Genomic DNA, 23,656 nt, shown 5'->3' with positions numbered 1-23,656 from the left:
TGCATTTCTTGGGGAATCAGCTACCGGGGAGAGGTATAAGAGGAGACGTAGATTTTTATATATATATATAAACATATATAGATTCTCTAGGTATATAGAAAATTTCATTTCGCATATTCTGAAAAATACTGAGTCAGCCCCGGCTTGCTGAAGGGATCAAGGCACATATTGGATGCTTGTATAGATATTGTTTCTGATGCAACTCGATAACGAGCGCGCAGCTTTCCATGCCGTTTCGCTACGTTCGGTTCGTTCAGTTCTCTCGGTATCACTCGCCTGCTGACTTCTTGATATTTCCCTCTGAGTACCCTCATCTTGACAGACACATGATCGTCACAAATCCAAACTACGCGCTTTTATATTCCCCAGCAGAAATACGTATCGCTAAACACTTCGTATCCCGGTTGCAGCGGTGTAGTAATTCGTCTCACGACGTTCTCTTCGACATTTGTAAATCCGTATGCAGGCAAGAAACTTTGACTTGTGAAAAATAATTATATAATTTTTTACAAGGTGAATTCGAACGATAAGTTATTTGACGAATTCGTTGAAGAAAAATGCTCTCGAAAATAGATAACAATCTTTGAATACTTACATGAATATTTGTCAAAGCGTGAAAATTATTGTGCTACAGAATTAAAGAAAAAAATTCTTCTCCGCGTCGAGGGAAGGGAGGGTGAAATTTTAATTGGGTTTTTCAGGGGGCGTTGTGACGTTGGCAAGTCGTGATACTTTCGGCGTTAGCCTGACCGAGGGAAGCGGCGATTTAAAGCGCAAGTTGGTTGTATTATAATAAGCCTCTGCCGAAGGGAATGGGGGGCACGGGTGTAAAGTGCAAAGTGTTGAGCGTTAAAGTATAAAGTAAGCGCGTAACTACACACATCCTTATGACAGGGTAAATGTTCCTACGTGCTCGCGACAGCAACTCAGCGTATATAAAACACGCTGACCGACTCAGGACTCGAAACCGCGTTGCGCCGTTTCCCTCGCGACGGATGAGTTTGCCCGAAAGTGCAGAATCAGCGCGCTGATCGAGGGACGAGAGGAGAGGAGAGGAGAGGAGAGGAGAGGAGAGGAGAGGAGAGGAGAGGAGAGGAGAGGAGAGGAGAGGAGAGGAGAGGAGAGGAGAGGAGAGAAGAGCAGAGGAGAAAAGAGGAGAGCCGTCGGACTCAACTCTCGTGTAATCTTATGTCAACAGAAGAGGCACTTGCCGTTACTCATCCAGAACAGCACCCAAGTTTACATTAATGTTACATACGTAATCACGTGTGTGCGAGGTAAGTATGTGTAGCCCATGGTCGATGGTTGCAAAGTTGTGCAACAGAGACTCCAAGAAATTGAAGGAAACGTCTCACAGATGCCAGAATTTACAAATCATCCGTAGAAAATCGAATGTAGACATGCAGTTAGAAAGAAATTTTCCATCGAAAGTCTGTGAAAATTTCTTCCGACGTATAGTTTTAATTAATATCCGTTTCTTTCCTATTTAGTCCGTACGATGTATGAGATTCTTGATGAACGGATTTTCATGAGAGAAAAATCTAGACTCCTATATGATGTACGAGAATTTTTCAAAAATGACAAGTCTACGAAGGTTCTTTCGATAATACTTGTAATTAAAAAATGTAAGCTGGAATAATTGATTCTTAATTTTAGTCTCAATTGCTTTGAAAGACTAGATTATACAGCTGAATAACTCAAAAAATTGCAAGCAAATCGAAAAATGATCACAGAGTATAATTATTTAATTGACTAGCTTTTTTCAGAGCTACGCGAACACAAATCGGCCCTTTTCAGGTCCAAAGATGTGAGCCAAAAGGCCCCCTACGTTCTCGTCATCGGCTCTGGGGGTGCTTATACGTGGCATAAAAATATGCGCAAGTAAGTATCGCAGAGAAGGGGTCTACTTATTAATAAGACTTTGACTCTGTACAGACTGGTGCCTTAAGTGATTGAGTCGTGCAAGGCGTCATTTAATGCTTTGATTGGCTTGAATTTTTTTGAGCTGCTCATCTCTATAAGTTAAAATGGGACGCCCTGCATGACACGTTTTTTCTTATTTGATATTTCGTTTTGTTCGTAATGCAACACATTTCTGAGACGCATTTTTATAGTGCAAATCGTCTCGGTGGTTTCGATAGTTTCAAATCGCTATCGATAGAGTCACGGAATCTGTGATAGCTGATGCGGTATTGATTTCTAATGCGGTTCCACAGATATAACGATGGTGGTAACAACGGCTAGAGGTAAGCCTGAATGAATGGATGACCGGATAGGTATGATCAAACCCGTGAAATAACGAGGAGGTCATTTAAGCGCGTTACATGTATTTATACCTCGCACACCTACACGTATACCTGCATGCGAAAATAAAACCGTTTTATTGCGTCGATCAGGATAATCAGCGACAATCAAGTTTCACGGCAACGTTAATGATTGCGGGAGTACGCGGGCATGAGATGATATGCCGCACGGACGTTATCCGGCAGCATTATTTCTCTTTGCCTGTGTGCACCGTTATGCACTCCTGCAGGCAGACTGCAACCCGATAATAAGCCGCCCCTTTTGCAGCTGCATTGCCAAATCCGCCTCCGCCAATCACCGTCGTGGCTGTCGTTATTCGTCTGTTATGATATACTGATCGGACAGATTATACCGAGAACGTCAGTGTTGACGTCCCACAAGGCTTAACGGCAGTCGGAACCTTCTCGTTTCTGAATTGCCCTAGAGGTATTGAATATGCCGCATTGCCTACCCGTGTTGGCATTACGTCACTTTAATAGCGATCGATCATTTGATGGCCGTGCTTAATTGTATCCTGAATGTTATTGTACGGCTCAATATCCGTTTCACTGACGTCGATCGTTCAGAGAGGCTATTCATTCAGCTGGATTCATCGCGGTTCTTCGTTTTCTTTTCCACCCGTCTTTTGAATAAAATTTCGATTTAAATAAATTGCTGCAACAAAATAATTATCGGTAGTCGAATGTCCGATAAAAAGTGTATTTTGGTTGCGATTCAACGATAACATTTTTGTTGAATGATTTGTTATACGTGTACGTCGAAATAATTTTACCTGCCGTGTAAAAGAAGAAACGGAAGAAAAAAAAACTGCACGTTCGCATAGTGCGTGCTAACGAATACCGATCTAAATAAAACAACAAAGAGGAAATCAATGAATTGTGTGCATCGAAACAACCACGCTAAACCATCCCGCAGGCATTTTGATCGGTGCTGTTTTATATTTTCCCTATGAATAAATAACTCGTTACAGGTCTGCGTGTGAATGTACGTTGTGTGAAATCGGAAACACAATGAATTAATATTTGCCAGTATATAAGTATGCGCAATTGCCGTACCTAAAATAAACTGTTCACCCATCGAGATGTGCCAGAAACGTTATCGGTACGCACATTATAGTTACTGCGATATCAAAGGAACTACCGCACGAAATTAAACGCATGTGAATTCAAATGAACAAGCTATTTTAGTCGACCGTACCGTCTTTGCCAGAGCGGAAAATTTACAGAAATCATTTTGAGTAATCGGTGCATTCGTGCCAATTTTGAACAGGTACTAATTTTCAGTCAATTCCGCAATGCAATTTATCGATCCTAACAATTGCAACGTTACCGTATAGTCTGTACCTTATTTCACTTTGTCTAAATTTTTTCGTGCAGGCTGCAGACACGGAGACGCAAAATTTTTAGGGAATGGTATCCGTCACGGGAGTCCGGAGACAATAATTTGGGAATAATTGTGCACCCCGTCCGAAGCGTTGAACATTTCTGCGGAATACCTAATTCCAGCACGCGGTGTATCCGGTGCAGGAAAGCGCCCGCTCGAATTGCTTACCAATTCATACGTTCCGTCCCCAGGGGTGGCTACGTGCATGTGTGCATCCACACGCGCCACGGCCATTAACGTAAGCTATCGCCCGACGCAGCGTACAAATTCTCCCCGGCTTGCGGAGCTTGCGACAATTAAATATTGCAGAAGACACCCTGCAGCTCTGCGGACTGGCCCTCTGTTAAAACCGGTAAAAACAACGCCGATGGTCCGCCTGCAGCCGTAGCCATAATAAAAACGGGGATTGATCCTAAACTGCGTCAGTTTCTGCACAGCGGAAAATAACGACGTGATACGTTACCGTGGAAAATTAATGTTTTTTGGGGATAATATAGTTGCTTGAAAAAGAATGAACGCACTTTTCTTCTTCAGCTCTGTGAGAAGACGAGCGTTACGTTTTCTTCGGGGTCTGTTATCAAGACCAATACCTTACCGTGAGAAAAGCTCGGGATAACTCGAGGCTTGCGAGTCGCGAAGGTATAATACCTATAGTGCGATAATTTTGTGGGCATTACGAGCCAAAGTGGAATAAGTGGGGTCATTATAAATGCATGACGAGCTGCTATGCCTCGGCAGGTAATGCGTGACGGATGAACCTGGCCTATCCCGCAGCATCCCCCTTACGTATGGCTCACGCATTCATCGGCCGGAGGATCACCCTCCGAACAAGCCTTCGCCTAGCGAAACGTTGTATAGATTACGGTTAGCGATAAGTTTCCCAAGCTCCGCCGGCTTCGCGAATTCGATTCCTCCCTTACAGCAATTTCTTTTCCCCTCCTGATGTTCGGAATTTTCAAAATTATTACGAAGAAGTCGTCTTAGTCGGTATAATAGTAGCCGAGGATAAAGAAATGGACGGTGCAGATGCCCGAATTAAAAATTATGAAGTGTACACCGTATTCCCTGATAATATTCTTTTAATCGTTGAAATAATCGATAGGATACGTGTAAATAACTGATTGAAACCTTCGTCAAAAAGGTTACATTATTTGTGAAACTTTCACCCGCAAAAGTCCATGAGAATTATTTGAAATGCTCGTAAAATTACGGCGATAGAATTGATCGTCCAATGGATTAAAAAGTGCGCGCAGCGTCTGACCGCACCAAACCGTTACTACTGATCGCAGCTTATAGGGTTCGCCAAATTTCAGTCGAAGAAGCTTTGATGTCCGTCTGGCTGACCAGTCGGTAACAGTGAGCTCTTGGCAATTGCATCGAGGTTGATAATGATTGATAATAATCGATCGGCGTCATGTTTCCTGATGATAAAAATAACGGTCTCAAAGATTTCGCTGAAATTTGTGCGAAGATGGATCTGAGAATATTGTAACAAGGAATGCGTTATGCAAGACGTTTGTTTTAATAAAAGAATGAAAAGATTGAAGCAGTGACCGAAAGTATATAGTAAAATGGTATAATGGCGCGGTTTCCGTGCGGCGGAGACCCGGATGTTATTGGCAGGAGAGCGGAGCCATTAGTCGCAATGATGGATGCCTGACAGGAGCGGCGGCGTCCCACCCCGACGGCAGTTATAGTAAGTAATGGCTTCACTCTGTGCTCTGAGAAAGCCTCCCCGTAATAACAACAAATCTTGCCTATATTAATTCCCTGACGGACATAACTCTCGGTATATGGACGCTAACTCAGGAAAAATTGCGCGATGAAAACGTCGCGCTCTAACAAAATACGAGCCAAGTATTAGGCCAGGTCGTCGCGTCTCGCGCATCTCACCACGACGACGACGGGGGAAAAAAAATAACAATGATAAGGATAACAGCGAAACAGAACAAAAAAAATAAAATAAAAAAAAAGGAAAGAGAAGAAAAAAAATTAATAAAACGCAAAAAAGAACGCCGACGAATAAACCGCTCGAACTACAATGTCGAGCGTATATACGAACGCTGAAATTTTCGGTGAAATGCGGACACTGCTGAATGCCGTTCTCGCTGCAGCGCTGCAGCGGCGGGTGTATTCAATTACTTTCCTCGGAATGATCGAGGCTCGCGTGCCCCGAGATGCTATATAATAGAATACGGCAGGTAGCTCGGCGCGACTCGGTGTGTCGATAATATCTCAGGAGGAGAAATTGGAAGAGATCGACGAGCTTCATATATATTATATTATATAATAGGCGTAGATGATATACCGCAAACGCTGCTGCCTTTTTCGGTCCGATTGTGAGACGTAAACCCGATATCGAACCTTATGTAGCTATAAGTATGTCTGTACATATACTTGGCGGTAAGGCAATTAATGAGGTTCCGACGGAGCGTTTTTTCGCCTTATTAAACTCCCGGGATCCTGTAATCGCCGAGTCGTTTGTCTATCCCGTTTCTTTCCCCGGGCGTGCGGGGGAACCCCGGAAAGCTTCCATCCCTCGTCGAGGGATGGCTTGTACATTACCGTTCGGCAACAGACTCAAAAATCTGGAATTTTCGATTCCTTGCCGGCGCGATTCCGAACCACGCAGAGCCTGCAAATTTGCGAAGGGAGCCAATTATTATTAGAATAATCTGCGCGGAGCCTGTTGGGACTGTTTAAATTGCGTTCAGTATTGCTGGAAGCGTCATTGGGCTCGGTCCATACCCCTAAATCATTGATTGTTGCATTATCTGTTATTGGCAATGCAATTAACCGTTTAGCAAAACAACATCGTGCGTATGTGCCGTTTTGCGCGGGCGGAACGCGCGGCATAAAGGCCGCTCAGCGGAGCCGAGCCGTGCCGAGCCTATCTATGCACGAGCGAATTGATTTGTTGTACATGAGCGGCGGGATTAAACACACTGCAAATACCGGGGACACAAGCGGCGCTTTAATACAGAGCTATGCTGTTTCCGCCTAGCCCTGTATAATCAGCCGGTGCATTGCGGTGCAGTTGCAGTTGCAGTTGCAGTTGCAGTGGAGCGGAGGTGCCACGCTGCATATCCGTCTCCGAGAAGCGGCGACAGTTGATCCCAGCAATTACCGCCCGAGTCTGCAGCTTGTACAGCGGAACACCGTGCGGAGGCAATTGCACATAGAGTCGGTCTCTTTTTCACCGCAGGTGCGATGCATGCGGAAAAAAAGAACGGGGATAATTTTCTGATAGTGAGCTTAGGAAAGGTGGCGATCCTGCAGAATCGCGAGGCGTGAAGCTTATATCCAGGAGGAGTAAGGCATTAGCGACAGTTAATAAAAGTAAAAGCTATAAGGGTATTATCGCGGTGTAATAACCTTGAGGTCAATAAGATGCCGTCTAATTGAACGTTACCGGTATTAGAGCAATTATCTTTCTCATTATAGGGCCGTACTAAAATCCGTGAAAGACCTGCAAGCTGCGCTTAAGTAATACCCGATTATCGCCCTGCAGTATTCTCATAATAAAACATGATGTTAATTCAAAAATTTTCTTACTCCGATTATATACCGTTTATACCTTGCAGCCGCTACCTGCAGGATATAATTTCCTAATTGCCTTATATCCCTGCAACATCGTTTTTAATTCTTCAGTCTTATCGAGTCCGCGCGCGGATCGAACACTTTACTAGAAGAAATAGAAAGAAAAAAAAAATGGTTCACCAAAGCTCGTGCAATGAAAGAAGTTTTTCCAAGCAATTGGAAGCCTGAGGATAATTTTCAAGCCGAAACTAATTCGAAGATAAATTTTTAAATCAAAGACATAATTAGGCCGGTATTTTTGCAATTCTACTCGTCAAATGAAAGAGGAGATTAAACTATGAAGAAACGTCGAGTGTACGAGTTTTCCAAGGCGAATTTGTGATTATTCTCGAAAACATCTCGGTGCGAAGTATTAAACCTGCTGGCAGGAGTGTCGAGACGGGCGTCGCGAGGATCCGCATTTTTCCCCGTTTGAACAAGATGCATGAATATGGAGAAGTAAGCTAATGCCGACTGCTACCCGGTGCCACGGCAAAGACCGTAGGCTTCTTGTTCAGGCTTTCGGCTCTAAGTCCTTGTTATGATTCAACACTTTAAGCTGGTCTTGGCGTTTGTTCGTGTTTCCCCTGCTAATTCCCCGACCGACGCGAAGTTGTGTTCGTTGTCTATTTCCTACTGCCAGGAGAGGAGGAGGCGTATGCGCCGCGATCCCCGCATCATAATACATATTCCTCTCTGCCAAACGCGATGCGGTGCGTGTGTCTCACACCGACGCGACGTAGCAGAAGCAGCAGCAGCGGCAGCAGCAGCGGCAGCAGCTACACCATCGCCTGACAATTGCCGGGCTTATCTACGCGGAATATAACCAACATGAGCTTATTTCGTTCCGTTTGAGGACCGCGCCGAGACAACAGCTCCGAGGATCAACCCCGATGAATATCTCAAACTTGAATTAACTTCAGGAGAGCCGCGTGGATTCTACCTCGTTTTTGGCGACGCTGCAAGCTCCTAATGACTCCGTACAAACCGCGTTGACGGGTAGACAAACTTGATCTCTCGATACCATTCTTACCGTTATTTTCGAAAATAGGATGTTAGAAGAAGCGCCAAGAAAATGGTTGTTCCAAATTTTCAATCAACTTTCATTACAGTGATACTTAAAATTTTTTTTCTCAGAGGAAAGAAAGCTCGACGAAACGTTTCTTGAATATTCAACCACGCGTACTTAACTTTCAAAAACTATCGGGATGATCATTGTACACACCCGTTCTATTTTTTTATCAACTTGTCTTGAACGCGACGATCTTAGAAGTGAACAAACCCAGCGTCCAGCTTGTGAAAAAACGGTTGCGTTATTCCTTGGACAAGAAGGTTCGCCGAGTCAATAGGAATCATCGAGACTAATATAATGCGTATAAGCCACACTGGAGAAACATCCGCGGGTGGAGTGTCGGGCATCCATTAGCAACAGAAGTAGGTATTCGTCGGATAAGATACATTACACGCATGTGTGTGTGTGTAAATGTGGACGTCGAAGTAGAGAGAAATTTATAGTGACAGGAGCGCTTGAAGGGATTGTAAATCCCCGTTTGAGGATCGCTGATACCGAGTTTTATGTGGGACATTAGTTGGTCGGGGCGTGGCTGAAGGCCGGAGAACGCAGCGCGCGGAGCTGACGGTGAAACCGGTGAAACCGGTGAAACGGCGAACGGTGAACGGTGCGGAGTCGAGAATAGCGGCCGCGGAGTTACCGGAGTGCAATAAATTAACCCAAAATGAAAGACAAATCGCCTCAGAGCTGTCCGCCCGCCACCGTGATAGAAGCACTGCCCTAGCTGATGCCGGCTAGCGGTCCCTTGGGCAGCGAGCTCGTCAGCTTCCACGAGCTCTCCCCCTCGCCCCCACCCCCCCCCCCCTCCTACCCCCGTACCCGCCCCCGCCGCCCCCTCGTCAAGCAGCCCCTGAGCCCTGGACCAGGGTGATGGACGCCTGCCCAGCCACGGGGGACTCCCAGAGCAGACCCGACGTCGCCGCAGCGCCTCCGTCATCCGAACTTTGTTTTTCGCACGACGTTTGCCGCTGGACCGACGAGACCGAAACTTCTTACTCGTTACGGTGTCTGCGCGAGTGGGAAAAACTGGGAGAATAACGGTGGGTTTCTTTGGAGTGGTCTTTTTTTTTTTTATCACACTCTAAAAATCGAGACTTTCGAGACGAAAAGCTCTGTTTGACGACAGGACGATTTTTGGTTCTGTAATATTAAGAAGCTGATTGGTTGGTCGGAAATCCATAATTGTTGTCAATTTTGTTAAGCGATGATAGTGCCGCGTTGAGTGGTTATCAAAATCTTAAGATAAGAAAGATTTCTTTGGAAATGTTAAAATTGAAAATATGTACTGGAATTACGAACGGAAAATTAGATAGCAATACCTATCTTCCGATCGCTTAGAAATCGTTCAAGAACTATAGTAGATTCATCCCGTTTCGCTCTGTTATGAATCATTTTATTCAGAACACTATTTTCCACAAAATATTGAGTTTATGATCAACAAATGACAATATTGAATTGACTATGAACCATCGTACAGTGATATCAGACAAATTTACTAAACCTTTTACAACTCTGAAGCAATTTAAATTGAAACATCGATATTCAATCCAATTTTTGTAATTCCAGTACTTTCTTTTATCATATTTTCAAAGTGATCTTCACGGCTTAGGAATATGATAATTCGATGAATACTTAGTGCACCGCTCAATCGTAATAAAATTCATAAAATGTATCGACATTTGGTCAACCAAACTCTTTGATAATTCAAATTTCAACATAGAGCTCGCTAACTTACAAATGTGCACGACGTTCTTGGGGTTGCCATGTACTATGCAATCCATCTGGCACCAGCTCAATCGGTGAAGTCAGCTTCGTTCGACTTGAACCAAGATCGCATACATTTTTAAAATTCTCGTACCAATTGATATTCTCATACAATTTATAACTTGATGTCAAAGTTGACCAAGTGATGAACAACACAACGAACGGTGGTTTCCTGTTTACTACTGCTTTGTTTTCTTTTGTGCAGTTATAATACTCGGTAGCTTTGCGGGAATATTTTTATCACGTATCGCATAAAAAGTAATGAAAACGACATCCTCGTTAACGCAGACCAGAGCTTACCTTATACCTACCCTCTAGAGTCTGTATATATACATATATATATATATCTCTCTCTCTATATATATATATATATATATACATAATACATATAACCTACGTATATATGCTCCATGTAAAAAAGACCCTGCTTATTTGTTCATCCTGTGGTTTTCTGCCGGATTAGAATTTAGCTTCTTCTTGTTCTTCTCCTCCTTATTTTTTTCTTCCGCAAAAATAGTCTCGCAGATTACCAACCCTCGCTGCAGAAAAGTTGAAAATTTTTTACCTACTCTTCATATTTACTAAGAAAACCCGAGTTGATTGCGAGTAAAATTTCCATTAAAGTTGAAAGTGTGAAAACATATTGTGGCTAATCGGGTGAAATAAGTTGTTCACCTACAGACAAGACGCAGATGATGCGATCGGATGATTGACACATCGTAAAGTTCAGTACAGGACTTGTTCAGAAGTCAATTGTAATTTCGCTGTTAAATCACACGTTCGAAGAATGCGTGATGCTAATTCCAATACTTTGATCCGATGAACAAATGATTGACATTTATGAATCTTGAACTTGAAGATGGTTTTGGAATTGAACAAAAAGACAATAACCACCTAGGGTTGCATAATTTAGCCAACACAAAGATAGCATAGGTCCTGAAGAGAGTGAGAAACTGACGTGGCAGTAACCGACCTTGACGAAGGGACTTCCTTCAACCTTGGCTTCGCCGCGCAAGCAAACATCTCAAAGGAACTTCAGCACCAAGAACCACTCATAAGCAGCCGAAGGCCCGAGGCGTGACACCGTCGACTTGAGATCTCTCTGTGTCTCGCCTGCTAAGCTCAGACGTATCAATTAATTAACCTACCGGATAGAACCTGCTAGGCATTGTACGCCGCGAAAGCTCAAGTTCCTTCGGTGGAACGGTTCGAAATTTACGGTGCTAGTCGGGTTTATCACGCGTCCGTCTAAGAAATTCGACAGAAGCTCGGTCGAGCTTGAAAAGGATCCGACGACTCCGAGGCAAGGAGCAGAACCTTCGAAGTGAATTCACCTTCGTCCGGAAAGTGGGAAAGGGTGATAGATCAGAGGAGGAGCTGCGGGGATTGGAGGGAACAATTGGGGACGGTTATCGTTGCGCAATACAATCAGCAAAGTTTCTATATAAGCCCAGCGGCCGATAAAGCTTTATGTATATTACTTGTCCAACTAATGATAGTGCCGGCACGTGAGATTTGCGTCAAAGCTTCCTCTTACAAAGTTTATCGCGAAATCGAAATAGCTTTATCCACCGGATCGAGGCGCGCTGGGTACCGAAGCAGTAATAATCGCGCGTCCATTCCGACGCCTTTGCAACACCTCGATTCATTCCTCTCGGAAGTATGCCGAGTAACGTAATAGTGGCGGAAAGAAAAGAAAATTTAACAAGCAAGCATTCACTTAATTTATTCCAGACAGTCGGTGTATGTAATTCGATTGCAAAACGAATCCGTCCTCAGGTAACGAGTATCGTTATTTCTAACGAGAAAGTGGAGGACGAGCTTTTGCATGCTTCTGCCATCTAGCGCCGCTTTCCTCAACTTGGACGCCAACATCAATTAGGATGTGTGGATTTACCAGTTGCAGCAAACCGAAACTTCTGGAATCTGAAGGAACATAACAAATAGCCCGTGAAAATAATGTTATAAGTATGCGGAATTTAAATTGATAACAAACCGTCAAATACTGAGTCTATTCATCTCTCGAGTACGTCGTCATCAATTCTTCACTTTTGATCAATGCTGCTTCTCAAACCCTGAAATAGATTCAATCCAACAAATACGAAGGATAAACTAATCATAGAGTAACTCAGACTGTGTAACCAATAAAAATTGTTCAAGGTTTCGTCCTACGGTGATTCTCGCGTTCGATACTGAATACTGAAACAAGGAAACAAAATTCACCCAAACGAGAATCCGTCTGGATTAGTTGACTGATCAAAAAGCTGACGCAGATACACAATAAAGTATGCACTAATTGGCCTTCTTTCTTTAGGGTTGTCGGCAGGGTTCGGTACCTTAAGTCCCAGCCGGCAGTTGGTAGGCAGAAATCGTATGATATTTTATTCGCTCCTTTATCCCCTAGATCGCGGAGAGAACAGTTGGAGACATAAATTAACCACAAAAGGCATTATCAACCTATATTGCCATAATTTATGGCTACTAATTAAAGGGTTTAAGGAGGATCGTGGGGCTGATTTGCACCCCGCCGAGTGGAGTGAGCAAAGTTTAAACGACAAGGGCTCATTAAGATATGAACTGAGCCCAAGGAACGGTCCCTGTGAGCTCCTTCACTGCGCCTTCGCTCCGCTTCCCGTCTCGCTCTGCTAACGAAACTAACAAAATTTTACTAAATTAACCAAATTGAAATGAAAAAGGAAGAGAGTTAAAGAAAGGATAGAAAACGGGAAATAAAAACTTGATCACGGCTTGGAGATATTCCGGAAGAATATAATAATACCAGCATCGAATTGTCGGATCATTTATATACTTTTGAAAGGTGTGTACATACTGTGTCAGAATCATACTCGAGCTTCTTTGTGCCCACATCAAAGAAAGATAAAAATGAATTCAAGTTCTGTTGGGCCAATCTGGCGATTTGAAACCCAGTATAAAAAGTTGTGGAAAAAATTTTTCGGATTAGGTTCCAAGAATTTTGCGGCTTGAGGCAAACACTGACTCGGTATATAATCGTTGTGAAATAATGAATACGTAATTTTTCCGCCCAATGCCAGTTTTTTTTTTTTTTTACATAACCCCCCCTCCCCTTGTACCGCTTACCGTTTTATATCCGAGCACCTCCCCACCTCTCTCACTGTGACTTGTACGACAGTTGGACACCGAAATATATCATCGCCCGATATCACTGTAGTTTTGTTACAGCGGACTCAACGTGCCGATCTCGCTTATATATCTGCTACGACAAAGTAAGTCCTGACCATATTTACCAAATAACTGCATCCTTTAATTCTACTTGTATTGAATAAATCATTGATTATCTATAAAAATATGTATGTGATAAGACAAATTTATGTTACGGAGCAAATGGCCTTTATCTGGAATATCATTTGTTTTTGAAATATTAAAAAAAGATTTTCTTCTTCCCAAAAGAGTGCTGCATACTCTGGTTCAACGCGTAATAAACAAACTGTTTTTTTGCGCCTCGTATGAAGATTATTGTTTTTATTACCTTTGACGAGCACTCCCCAATTTTTTTACAAACAAGAATTTTTAATGTTCTGGATCAGGTACCATAATACATTGAATGTTTTCGAGCGACCTTTGAATATTCATATTGAAGCTTGATCTTTTTTACAACAGTTAGACATAATTATGGAACAAAATTACAAATGATACACATAAAAATACTTCATAATATACAGTTACTGGCATACTCAATTTACGGATAATTTAATTAAAAATAAGTTTTTCACCTAAATTCTTTTGAATTTTTGATAATTTTTGCTTAAGATGATACTAATTAATTTCAAAATGCATACTATTAACACTGACTTATATTCTAAAAGAGTGCAATTTTCGTCGCGAGTTAAGATTTCTGCACGACGATCGTTAAGCTTTTATATTGGTTTTCAGGGATTCCTGCAACAAGTCGATACCATGTCTCATCCCGTCACCATACAACCAAACACCATGTTAACCATCAGTGGCCCAACGATCAACCCGACAACTAATTACTTAAAAACTCTTCCTGGAATTCTCCGATTACTGGAAGTTGTGAGTACTCCAGCATGTATCGATAAATAAATTATTCACTGTGCGGTATAACTTCGCATAGTCAAGTATTTCATCATCCTTGTGAGTCGTGTTCATTAATTTTTTAATAAGACGGAAAACTGCTAAAAAAGTCGGTTCCTGTCTAGCGTTTCACGCGGTTGGCGGTTCTCGATAAGGACACCGCGATAAGTCAGTGAGTTAAAATCTGACCGTTACGCAAGACGTCCTGCTTGCAATAAGGTTGCTCTAACTTAAATATATTTCGTGCAAATTATTGTAATACCATGCAAAATTTGGTAAGAGTTAGTCCTCTTTTGCTGATTTTCTCTTAACGGTCATACACAAACTGGAGCCTACGGATTTAGTACTTAAACATGGTGGACCAGACTTCGGTACATCATATACGGCGACGGCATAAGTTTTTGAGCAATTCTTAGGCCATGGCTGACCATACTCGTACATGAACTCACCTGCAGTTTACGCGCTCAATTTCAGATGCTGGGCATCGTCTGCGTTGGGATCATTGGATACGCTCAGACTACAATTGGCAATGTAATTGATGAAGTTTACGCCAAACTGCAAATACCTGGTGGTGCACTTAACTACTATTTAAACGGTCTCAGTGAAGATTTCCCTGATAGTTTAGGTAGCATTGCCAGCAGTGTCAACCAATATGTGCGCATTGTCAAGGATTTCAAACTAACTGCTTACGCCGCCAACATTCCCGTCGTGGGGATTGTGACTAGTTTCATAGTGACAAGACCGTACAGCATGTTTTTTTTCCTCATAACGACAACATTCATGGTCGCATCTTTCATTCTTCTAGTATCATGCATCGCGTCCTTTTCAATCAACTTGACAATATCAAAGGGTGACTACGTAAGTTCATCCAAGATGGAATTAACGGAATTCATTTGTGGTCCTCATTACGTGAAATTATTCCACTGCACAATGAAACTTCACACACCAGCATTGATCCTATAATTTCCAGTTGCAAGACGTACTCTACCATGTGATCGGATTCGTATTGCTCCTGGCAGCATCAATTAGCGTTCTCATAGAAACTACCTTAAACGGTTCCAATCTATTTGTAGAATTGGTTTTTCCCTCGAAGAATGCCGTAACGGCAGCATCGGTGAGTTTACTTAAAATAAACAATTAATACCATGATAACGGTGGATGATTATATAGTCGACTCTGAGACATGCAATTACTTCCTCACAAGTGTCTCTATTCTTGCACCATACACTCAAAGTGTTACTTGCAGATGTCTGCTAAAATGAGAAAATGAAACTATTGGAAACAACCAATATTTAATTTTTTTAGGTTATAGGAATGGTCAATGCGTTATTGTACCTTTTGAGTGCTAAACTAGCTCTGGAATCCTACAGAGCTGAAGGATGTGGTCGTACGGGCTTCACCGCTTAAAGAAACTCATACTTAAGACAGTTACATTTACATTACCAAAGTTGTAAGGAATGCAGAACAGCAACTATCAGGCGCAAGCAAAGACTCTTGTATCATGATCGTTCCCATCGTATGATAAATGTGCAACAACGAAAAAAAAAAAAACTAACGAATGTCGAAGTATGCTGTAACGGATCTGCCAGGATCCAAAATTTTTAGGCTGAATCCCTAATCTCAACCATACGGTTAATTATCTAACAAAATTAATCAGGTGAAAATGTAACTTACTTTTAAAACTAATTGACTAACATACTATTTCTAATTTAATATTGTATTCATATCATACACGTAGAGTCAACAGTTTATCACTAATGTATTATCTTGATAATGGTAACCCTCAATCGAAAATTCATGTATCGATGAATCTAACACAAATAAATGGGCATTAGCCAAACTCACGGGTAATAGAAAAACAGCAACTCGAAGTTGTGTGGCAAAACAGACTGCGAAGTTTCCTTTCTCTGGAAACACGCATGTGACGCAATAATAAAATCTTCGGTATTCAAGATATCATAGAAGCACAAGCACGAGCACCTCTGGTCAGTTGCGTCCGAACGAGTCGAATTAGATCCCAAAATTCTCTTTACACGGGCTTCAAACCCTTCGTTTATAAACGTTAAATTTCATTATTCTTTCAATTTGCCAGTACAATTTTATTTTGATTTATATTTGTTAATCTGGCACTGAGCCTTTCCTTTTTCAATCATTTACATGTCTATCCACAAAATAAGTGAAAACTGCTTCACTATTAATATCAAATCGATCGCTCTCTTTATTTGATCTAGCTAGCCTCAATCTCTCTTCAATAGAATAAATGACGGAGGATTCTTCAGTATCAAGCAGTAGTAATCTGTGTCAACCTTCTCCCAGTCCTAAGCTACGATCACGAAAAGCGGGCGAAAAAAGAGACAGAATATTCTTCGGAACAAGCCCAAACAGCTGGAACCTTTACTGTCTACCGACGGTTTAGTATCACGCGTTATACTTTTTTAAAATACGGTTTTTTCTTATTCAAAATTTTTTTCCTCTCCTTCATTCGCCTTCAAGCGGTGACTAAATGTATTAAAAATATATCGCATCCAAGTTGGTTTAATTAGAGGATCCACATGTACGCTGCGTTCTCGCACACAGTCACATACCGGTTGGTTTTAATAATGCACGGAGATCGCAGGGTACGGGTGCGTATGAATTAATTCGCATGCAAGGTTTATTATTTATATATATGTATATGATATGAAAGTTTGCTCGAACAAAAGACCGTCCGCCTACTTCTCGATTAATTAATATTTTTTTCATATTGTTTTTTATTCTTACCCCCCATACAAACTTTCTTTATTTTTTATACAGCAAGGCGTCTGCGCAACTTTGCAGGCTCAGCGACTCGTGACGCGAAGTAAAAATACAGGGGAACGGTAACTAAATCATCAGGTAAACAAAATAGTCTATACGTATGCGAAATTGGAACAGTCCCTCACTCTTCTCAACGTGTATCATATAAGTATATGTATATGTATGTGTGTATGTGTGTATGTGTGTAGATGAACGTATGTACGTGATATATGATAAGAGAGTTTTCGTGCTCGGTGGGCATCGGTCTATGCCATACAACGGAAGTAGCTACCAAGGTGAGCCGTTTTAACGCAAATGGAAACAACTTATAATTCTAGACTCTTTTGCGAGGGTCAGATAAAAATCCAATCTATTCGTACGCTCCGATTGCTCTATATATTGCATACCTACCCACCTCAACAACCCCTTCGTGACGAAGCGTCACCGTAAGAGCAGCGGACAGCTAAAGAAGGACGTAGCAGTTCAGTAAAAATTATATGTCGCTTTGTCCCTGAAATTTGAAAAGGAAGAAATCAGGCTTCACCGTTGATTCGTTACGCGGAATTCGGTTCGAGAATAATCTAGCGGTGTTAGGAGATTCGAAATCAGATATATCATAAGAGTCACGCCTTGCGGTTCGACAGTCTTGCGAGTAGCCGTTTTCGCTTGAATATAGAATGACGGGGGCGTTTGGTTGCACGGGGTTGACGTAGGGCGCCGACCACCCCCGGTTAAGGAGGGGGCTTAGTGTAGGGCGAAACGGGAGCAACCAACATCGTTAACAAGTACTTACGAGGCATTGCCGGGTAGCAGGTAAAGTAGACGAGCCGAAGCTCGCACCTGCGTGCCCCATTAAACCTACTATTAAATATTACCGCAAACTTTTATGGGGTCATAATACACTCAGCAGCTCATTGCTGCGCCGCTGCCTTCGGGTTGCCGGCTGGATTCTCGATGCCGTCGGATGCTCCGAAATAGCGACGCAGTCGACTTACTCGCACCTCGCACTTTTCTTACTTCCAGGAATAGAGCTATTCGGCTATGTGTCTATACGCTGTACCGAAACTATGACAACTTCGAGAGTTCAACCGCGGCACTTGGAGCTTCTCGGTATAACACCTCGAGTTTATACGCCGGGAAGGCAGCCTAAGACCGACTTAATATTCTCCGAAGGGTACTCGACGCCATCCGAATTTTATCGCCCCATCTCTTGCTATGCGAAATCAGGAATTGAATATCACTATGGTGAGTATCACACCTGTTTCAATAAATACTCAACTCCTAAGAGTTTAATTCTGAGATGTAATCTCCACACGGTATGGGAATGGCCATAACCGTGTGGCGAAGAAATTGGCAGGATCATTTTTAAAGCGAAACATTGAATTTGGACATTCGGTAGTTTCTGCAGAACGAGACTCCCGAAAGCCGCGAAGACTCCCTGGACATCCATCCATCCACGGAGTCCGTGTCTCTCGGCTCTTGGTTGATGGCTCTCGCCCTCGGTGGTTCGCCCCTCTCTTACCCCTCTCGTTACCGGAGCAGACTCACGTTCGATAAGCCGGCCCCAAGGGTCTATACAAAGGCCTAATTACCCATAAATTTTCTGATTTATGGCGGTCTAGAAATGTAAATATGAAATATGAAAATGAGGAGGAGAGTAATAAAAGTGATGTACCGGGCTCGGCGGGGTCGTTCGCGAAGGCGTCCATCATTGGCGCGACAGGCTTCTTTGTCTGGTACGCCGCGCGAGGAACCATTTCGCTCTTCTCACCAGGCGACGCGACGCCTCGTCCCCGCCGTCCGCCACCCTCCACCCTCCGCCGCCGCCGCACCAGTTCCAGCCATCGCCTTCCATCCAGTGGACTGGCCTCGAGCTCGCCCGCCGACGGAGAGGTCGGAGTGATGAACGGGCTATGGACTAACTTACTGCCGCCAACGCACCGGAAGATATGTGGATATGTCGCAACAAAGACGCGACCAAACCACCGCCGTGCCTCGGAAGCTCGGGAGAGGACGAATGAGAGAGACGGAAAGGGAGAGAGAGAGAGAGAATGAACCCGGGAGAAAGGGATGGTGGACTAGCTGGAGGAGTCGCTGATGTCCAAGAACTTCGGAGAGGCGAAGCTTCCGGAAGCTGTTGGTCTTACTCCGGACCTGACCGCTTTCGGATCAACTTGGTGCCATTCGTCTATTTGCTTTTCTCTCTTCGTTTTCACCCCTGGATCGCAGACTTTGGCCGTCAGCTAGGATCAACTTCAGAGGGGAAATTTATCGGGTCATGTTACAAGTGTGTGAGTATGAATTTTTATTGCATATCTTTGAGTGAAACAATAATTGCACGAGATGTGTATCTCAACACTGATTTCTTTGCACCGATGAAATCAATCTCGTACGTTATACGAACATGAAATCGAGATCCATGTTTCAACGCGTTTCGTGTCGACGGCCTGCAAGTCAGCCGAGGTTGCGCATCGTCGTAAATGGCCTGCTCTCAGCAATGCCGTAACTCCGAGAGCCCATGTACTCCGACATGGCGATCTGGAGCACAGTGTACGACGTGTCAGGATGGAGAGGCTGATTTTTGACGACACCGTAAAGACCGAGAGATTCGTCGCCATTGCCGACAGTCACGATCAGCTCATCTTGAAGTTCCTCCTACGGGAATATACAGTTTAATCTCTATGGTACAATTTCAACGAACTGACGTATTGTCACTCTGAAATAGAATTCACGCGTACATCGTTCAGTGTAATGGCGATGTATCCATTCCTCTTCACCTCCGCTTTAACTTCAGACAAAACCGGGTCTATTTCATCATCTTCGTAATCGTGAAGTTTATCCAAACTGCAGACCATGACAAAGTACGTCCTAAGGTAGGGACATACAATCGTTGATCACACACACTAACCATCGGTACATCTTTAATTTAAGGTCGAGAGTTCAAGGACAGCACGGGCATACGGGGTGGAGGAGGTTCGTTGGGTATTTAGTACACGTGACTGATTTCGAGTCACCTACCAAATTGGACCACCATTGAATTCGGACACTGGACTGAGTAGGACGTCTGCGGTCGTGTTGGTGACGGTTTCTTGGAGCACGTAAGGTGGATTCTCGCGTAATTGCGGTGTGCCGGGCCTCGTATAAATCGTGATTGTAACTGGTAAACTTGCTGCGAGAGTTACAGCGACGACTGTAATGAAATACTCCGATGCTGGCTTCAGTCCTTTTATCTGGATGACATTAATGGCTCGTGAACGTCACGAGTACAGCTCATTTTGACGTGCGTACTTTACGCCAAAGAAATACTCGACAAGATACCTATCCTATGCCACGCAAACCTGACTCCTGGACATACTACCGCATAAGTCAAAGCTTAAAAGGAACGCTGACACGAAGAGAAGATTGTTACCCGCACCCGGCATACTTGATATATCTTCTGACCACTAACCTGAGCTGCGTACGTCGTATTTTCTCTTAAAAATTTTACGTCGGCTGACATGCCGCTGTCGCAGCACAACTCTGACACGTAAGAGTCCACGTGTTCGGTCTGGATGCGAAACGATCTAAGAATCCCATTCGTCATGTTCGGATGGCCCCATTCGATGATAAAACTTCGGTCAGTTTTTCTAACCAAGCGCAAAAACGATGGCGGGTCAGGAGCTGGCAATAAAATCGGTCAATGTAAACGGTTCAAATTGTAATTAAAAAATTTGCATAACCGTGTTTACCTCCTTCGACTGTTAGCACGGTTACATTAGCCGGTAGTCCCAACTCTCCTACGACGCTGCTGAATTGCCGAACCTGAATGTTCATTGGACCGTATTGAACTTGTGTTATAAAATGGTAACTAATTTGTAATTCAAAACTTACCGAGATCAGATAAGTGACGTTTTCGTGCAGGGAATCAATTTCGTGGCACACGAGCGTTCGCCAAACTGTGCAGGATGAAGTCAAGACTCTTTCAACAAAAGTTACATTATTTCCAGTCACGTGAATTTCAGCGGAGTCGATGGGACCGTGCAGGTATTCAGAGGCGCGCCACCTCAGACCCACCATGGTCGACCCACGCGTATAGGCCACCAACTCTTTTGCTGGATCTGGAACTATCATCTGAGAGTTTATAGAAGACTGTGAAAAATACGCAAACAAAATATGCATCTACCTTTTGGCCTCGTCTGAACGGTAAAATTAAGCATTGTCTGGTCATTCCAAAGGGTATCAGCGAGACTCATATTGTTCACGATGATAATTTCAATTTTGAAGATGGTGAAACTCGGCAGCATCGTAAAGTTAGCGGTAGTGTCCCGCGTCAAAGCTGAACCCTTCGATGTTTGCAAACTATCGGCATTCCCTTCCTCGAATATACGGTACCGGTAGCCAAGAAGAGGACCATGCTGCAACGAACAATCAACTGGTGGCAACCACGACACCAAAACCCATGTGCTTCCGCTCACAGGAGGATTAAGTGGATCCGATCGTGGTGCGATACCGGGAGCTATGGCAGACAGTCCCTTATCAAATAAAAATCAAGATCCATTGATGGCGTTTTGGAGAATGGCTATTAATATGGATAGATTGATCGGCTTACTTCCGGTCAACGTGCTGACATTCACTGTGGCGAAATTTCCGGTTTCTCCGGTGAATGCTGCGACTGCTACTTCGTAGCTTGCGTATGATTCCAGGAGCGTCAATGTAACAAATTCCTGGTTTCGTTCTATGGTTCGGTTGTCGGTGCAAGCATGCGAGGACTCCTCGCAGGCCAAAAGTCGGACGCACTGTGCAAATTGTGACATAGAGTGCTTGGAGTTGTTGGAAGTAAAAAAAGATTCACCTGTTACTTACTCTGAAAGTGACTACAAAGTACTTGACAGCATCGCGTGGGAGACCTGGTGGGTAATTCCAACTCACGGTGACAGTCGATGACGTTACCTCTGTTGGTTTCAGATCCATCACTGCGAGGGCAACTGTACGGTAAAGAATGAAAACTGTTGAATAACATATCATTACGCAGAAATGATTCTCAATCGCAAAGTCCGTACTTGTTCCCCGAGTCCTGACGGGAATCTCAAGCTTATAGTCGTGATTGTGAAGTCCACCGGTGACGACTTGCTCGATATGGACAACGTAATCTGTGTATGGTCGAAGGGAGGTGAATTTTATCGGAGGATGAGTAACGTTTCCTTCCGCGACAAGAACGTCTTCTTGATTTGGTTCCTTCGTATACAACCAGTACCGATAGTGCAGAGGAAATCCATGCAGTAGTCGGCAATCGCGGACAGACTCCCAAGTGACCTCGACGGAAGTTGACGTCCTCGATATGACCGTTTGATCACCAGCCGTTGGAGCTACTTCCGGAGCTGACGATAAAATTGATGAAAATTAAAATCACAGTCATGTTCGGTAGTGAATGCAGACTCTATAAAGGATCAGTTCCGCTGCTGATTGCAGACCGGCAATTATTCGTTATTTATAACCCCGTGATTCTGACCGGCGAATGGCGTTGCTGTCTTCGTTTGAGCCCAGGGGCCCAACTCGATCGTAAACGCTGCTACCTTGATGCCGTACTGAGCGTGAGGATGTAATCCCGGCAATCTAACGGTCAATTCAGACGTTTCGATCCGTCCGGCGGAGTCTTTGCAGTCCAAATCCGGACAGGCAAGATACCTCAAACACTGTTGGTCGAAAATTGTGTAACATTTATTTATTAAGTTGGTGGTACACTTCGAATTTTATGACAATCATACCTCATACTCTGTAATGTACTTCTTGATTTTTCCAGACTTTTTCCTAGGCTCCCTCCAGTGAACTTCCAACTCCCTTGACGAGATTTGCTTCGTCACAAGATGAAGTACAGCGGACGGTGCTTGATGGATAATTTAAAGTTTTAGAAAGCCTCCGTCATGATGAATAAGTGTACATTGTAATTACCGACCTCCCTGCAATGCTCGAACCGATGCAAAATCCGAGACAGCCGAGGGTCCACGCAATGTAACTGCCTGAATTTGTACAGCATACTTGAAAAAAGGGCTCCGGTTTGGAACGATGATCCTCGCTTCCGTTGTTGTGTTGTATAAGTAACGACGCCAGCCTTCGCGAAGATATACGCGGTAATGTATCAAATCGCAGGCAGTGCGGTCTCTTGGTTCGTACTAAAAATTACCCTAATTATTATATCGACCGAGAACAAGAATTTATCGGAAGAAAATAAAGTTCTCAAAGGGCTGACAATTACTTTCCACTCAACCTCGAAGTCATTTTGCGTACTCCAAGTCGCTCTAATATCGTACGATGGGGTTTTGGGAACTGTAAAAAGAAAAACAACATATACCTACAATTACCATCTCAGTGGTTATTGTATTATATTAACTACTCCGTGGTTAATTCAACTAAATTCATAATACAAAGTTCCAGGTGTGCTCGACCTTGACAACTAGTGGTCACAGTGGTGAACGGAACTCTGGAATCGTTGCTGTAGTAGCTGCCATCCCTGTCGATGAGGACTATTCGGAGTTTGTATTCAATGCCAGGTCGCAATTCGTCTACAACTCCTGTGACGGCTTGTGTAGAGTGTCGTTGCAACAGAACAGGGATCCTCGAGGTCCATGAAGAAGTTCGATTGTCCTATAAAAGTGTAACGATCATATCATCCGTAAAGAACACTGAATCACATCCACGCCTGACCTGACCTTCAATTCAACTTGATAA

At 43.4% G+C, this 23,656-nt stretch overlaps 1 protein-coding gene across 1 annotated transcript; it reads left to right on the top strand.

Moving 5' to 3' along the window:
* The first annotated feature begins 13,282 nt into the window (after nucleotides 1-13,282).
* Nucleotides 13,283-15,800, top strand: LOC124211258 (uncharacterized). Its single transcript, XM_046610129.2, has 5 exons — nucleotides 13,283-13,347; nucleotides 14,015-14,155; nucleotides 14,651-15,034; nucleotides 15,147-15,290; nucleotides 15,482-15,800. The coding sequence occupies exons 2-5, from the start codon at nucleotides 14,039-14,041 to the stop codon at nucleotides 15,581-15,583; spliced, it is 747 nt and encodes a 248-aa protein (XP_046466085.1). The 5' UTR covers nucleotides 13,283-13,347; nucleotides 14,015-14,038; the 3' UTR covers nucleotides 15,584-15,800.
* The last annotated feature ends 7,856 nt before the right edge of the window (nucleotides 15,801-23,656 follow it).

This window comes from Neodiprion pinetum, chromosome 2 (assembly GCF_021155775.2).
Source record: "Neodiprion pinetum isolate iyNeoPine1 chromosome 2, iyNeoPine1.2, whole genome shotgun sequence".
Taxonomy (NCBI): Eukaryota; Metazoa; Arthropoda; class Insecta; order Hymenoptera; family Diprionidae; genus Neodiprion; species Neodiprion pinetum.
This window is presented reverse-complemented; position numbering and strand designations above follow the sequence as displayed.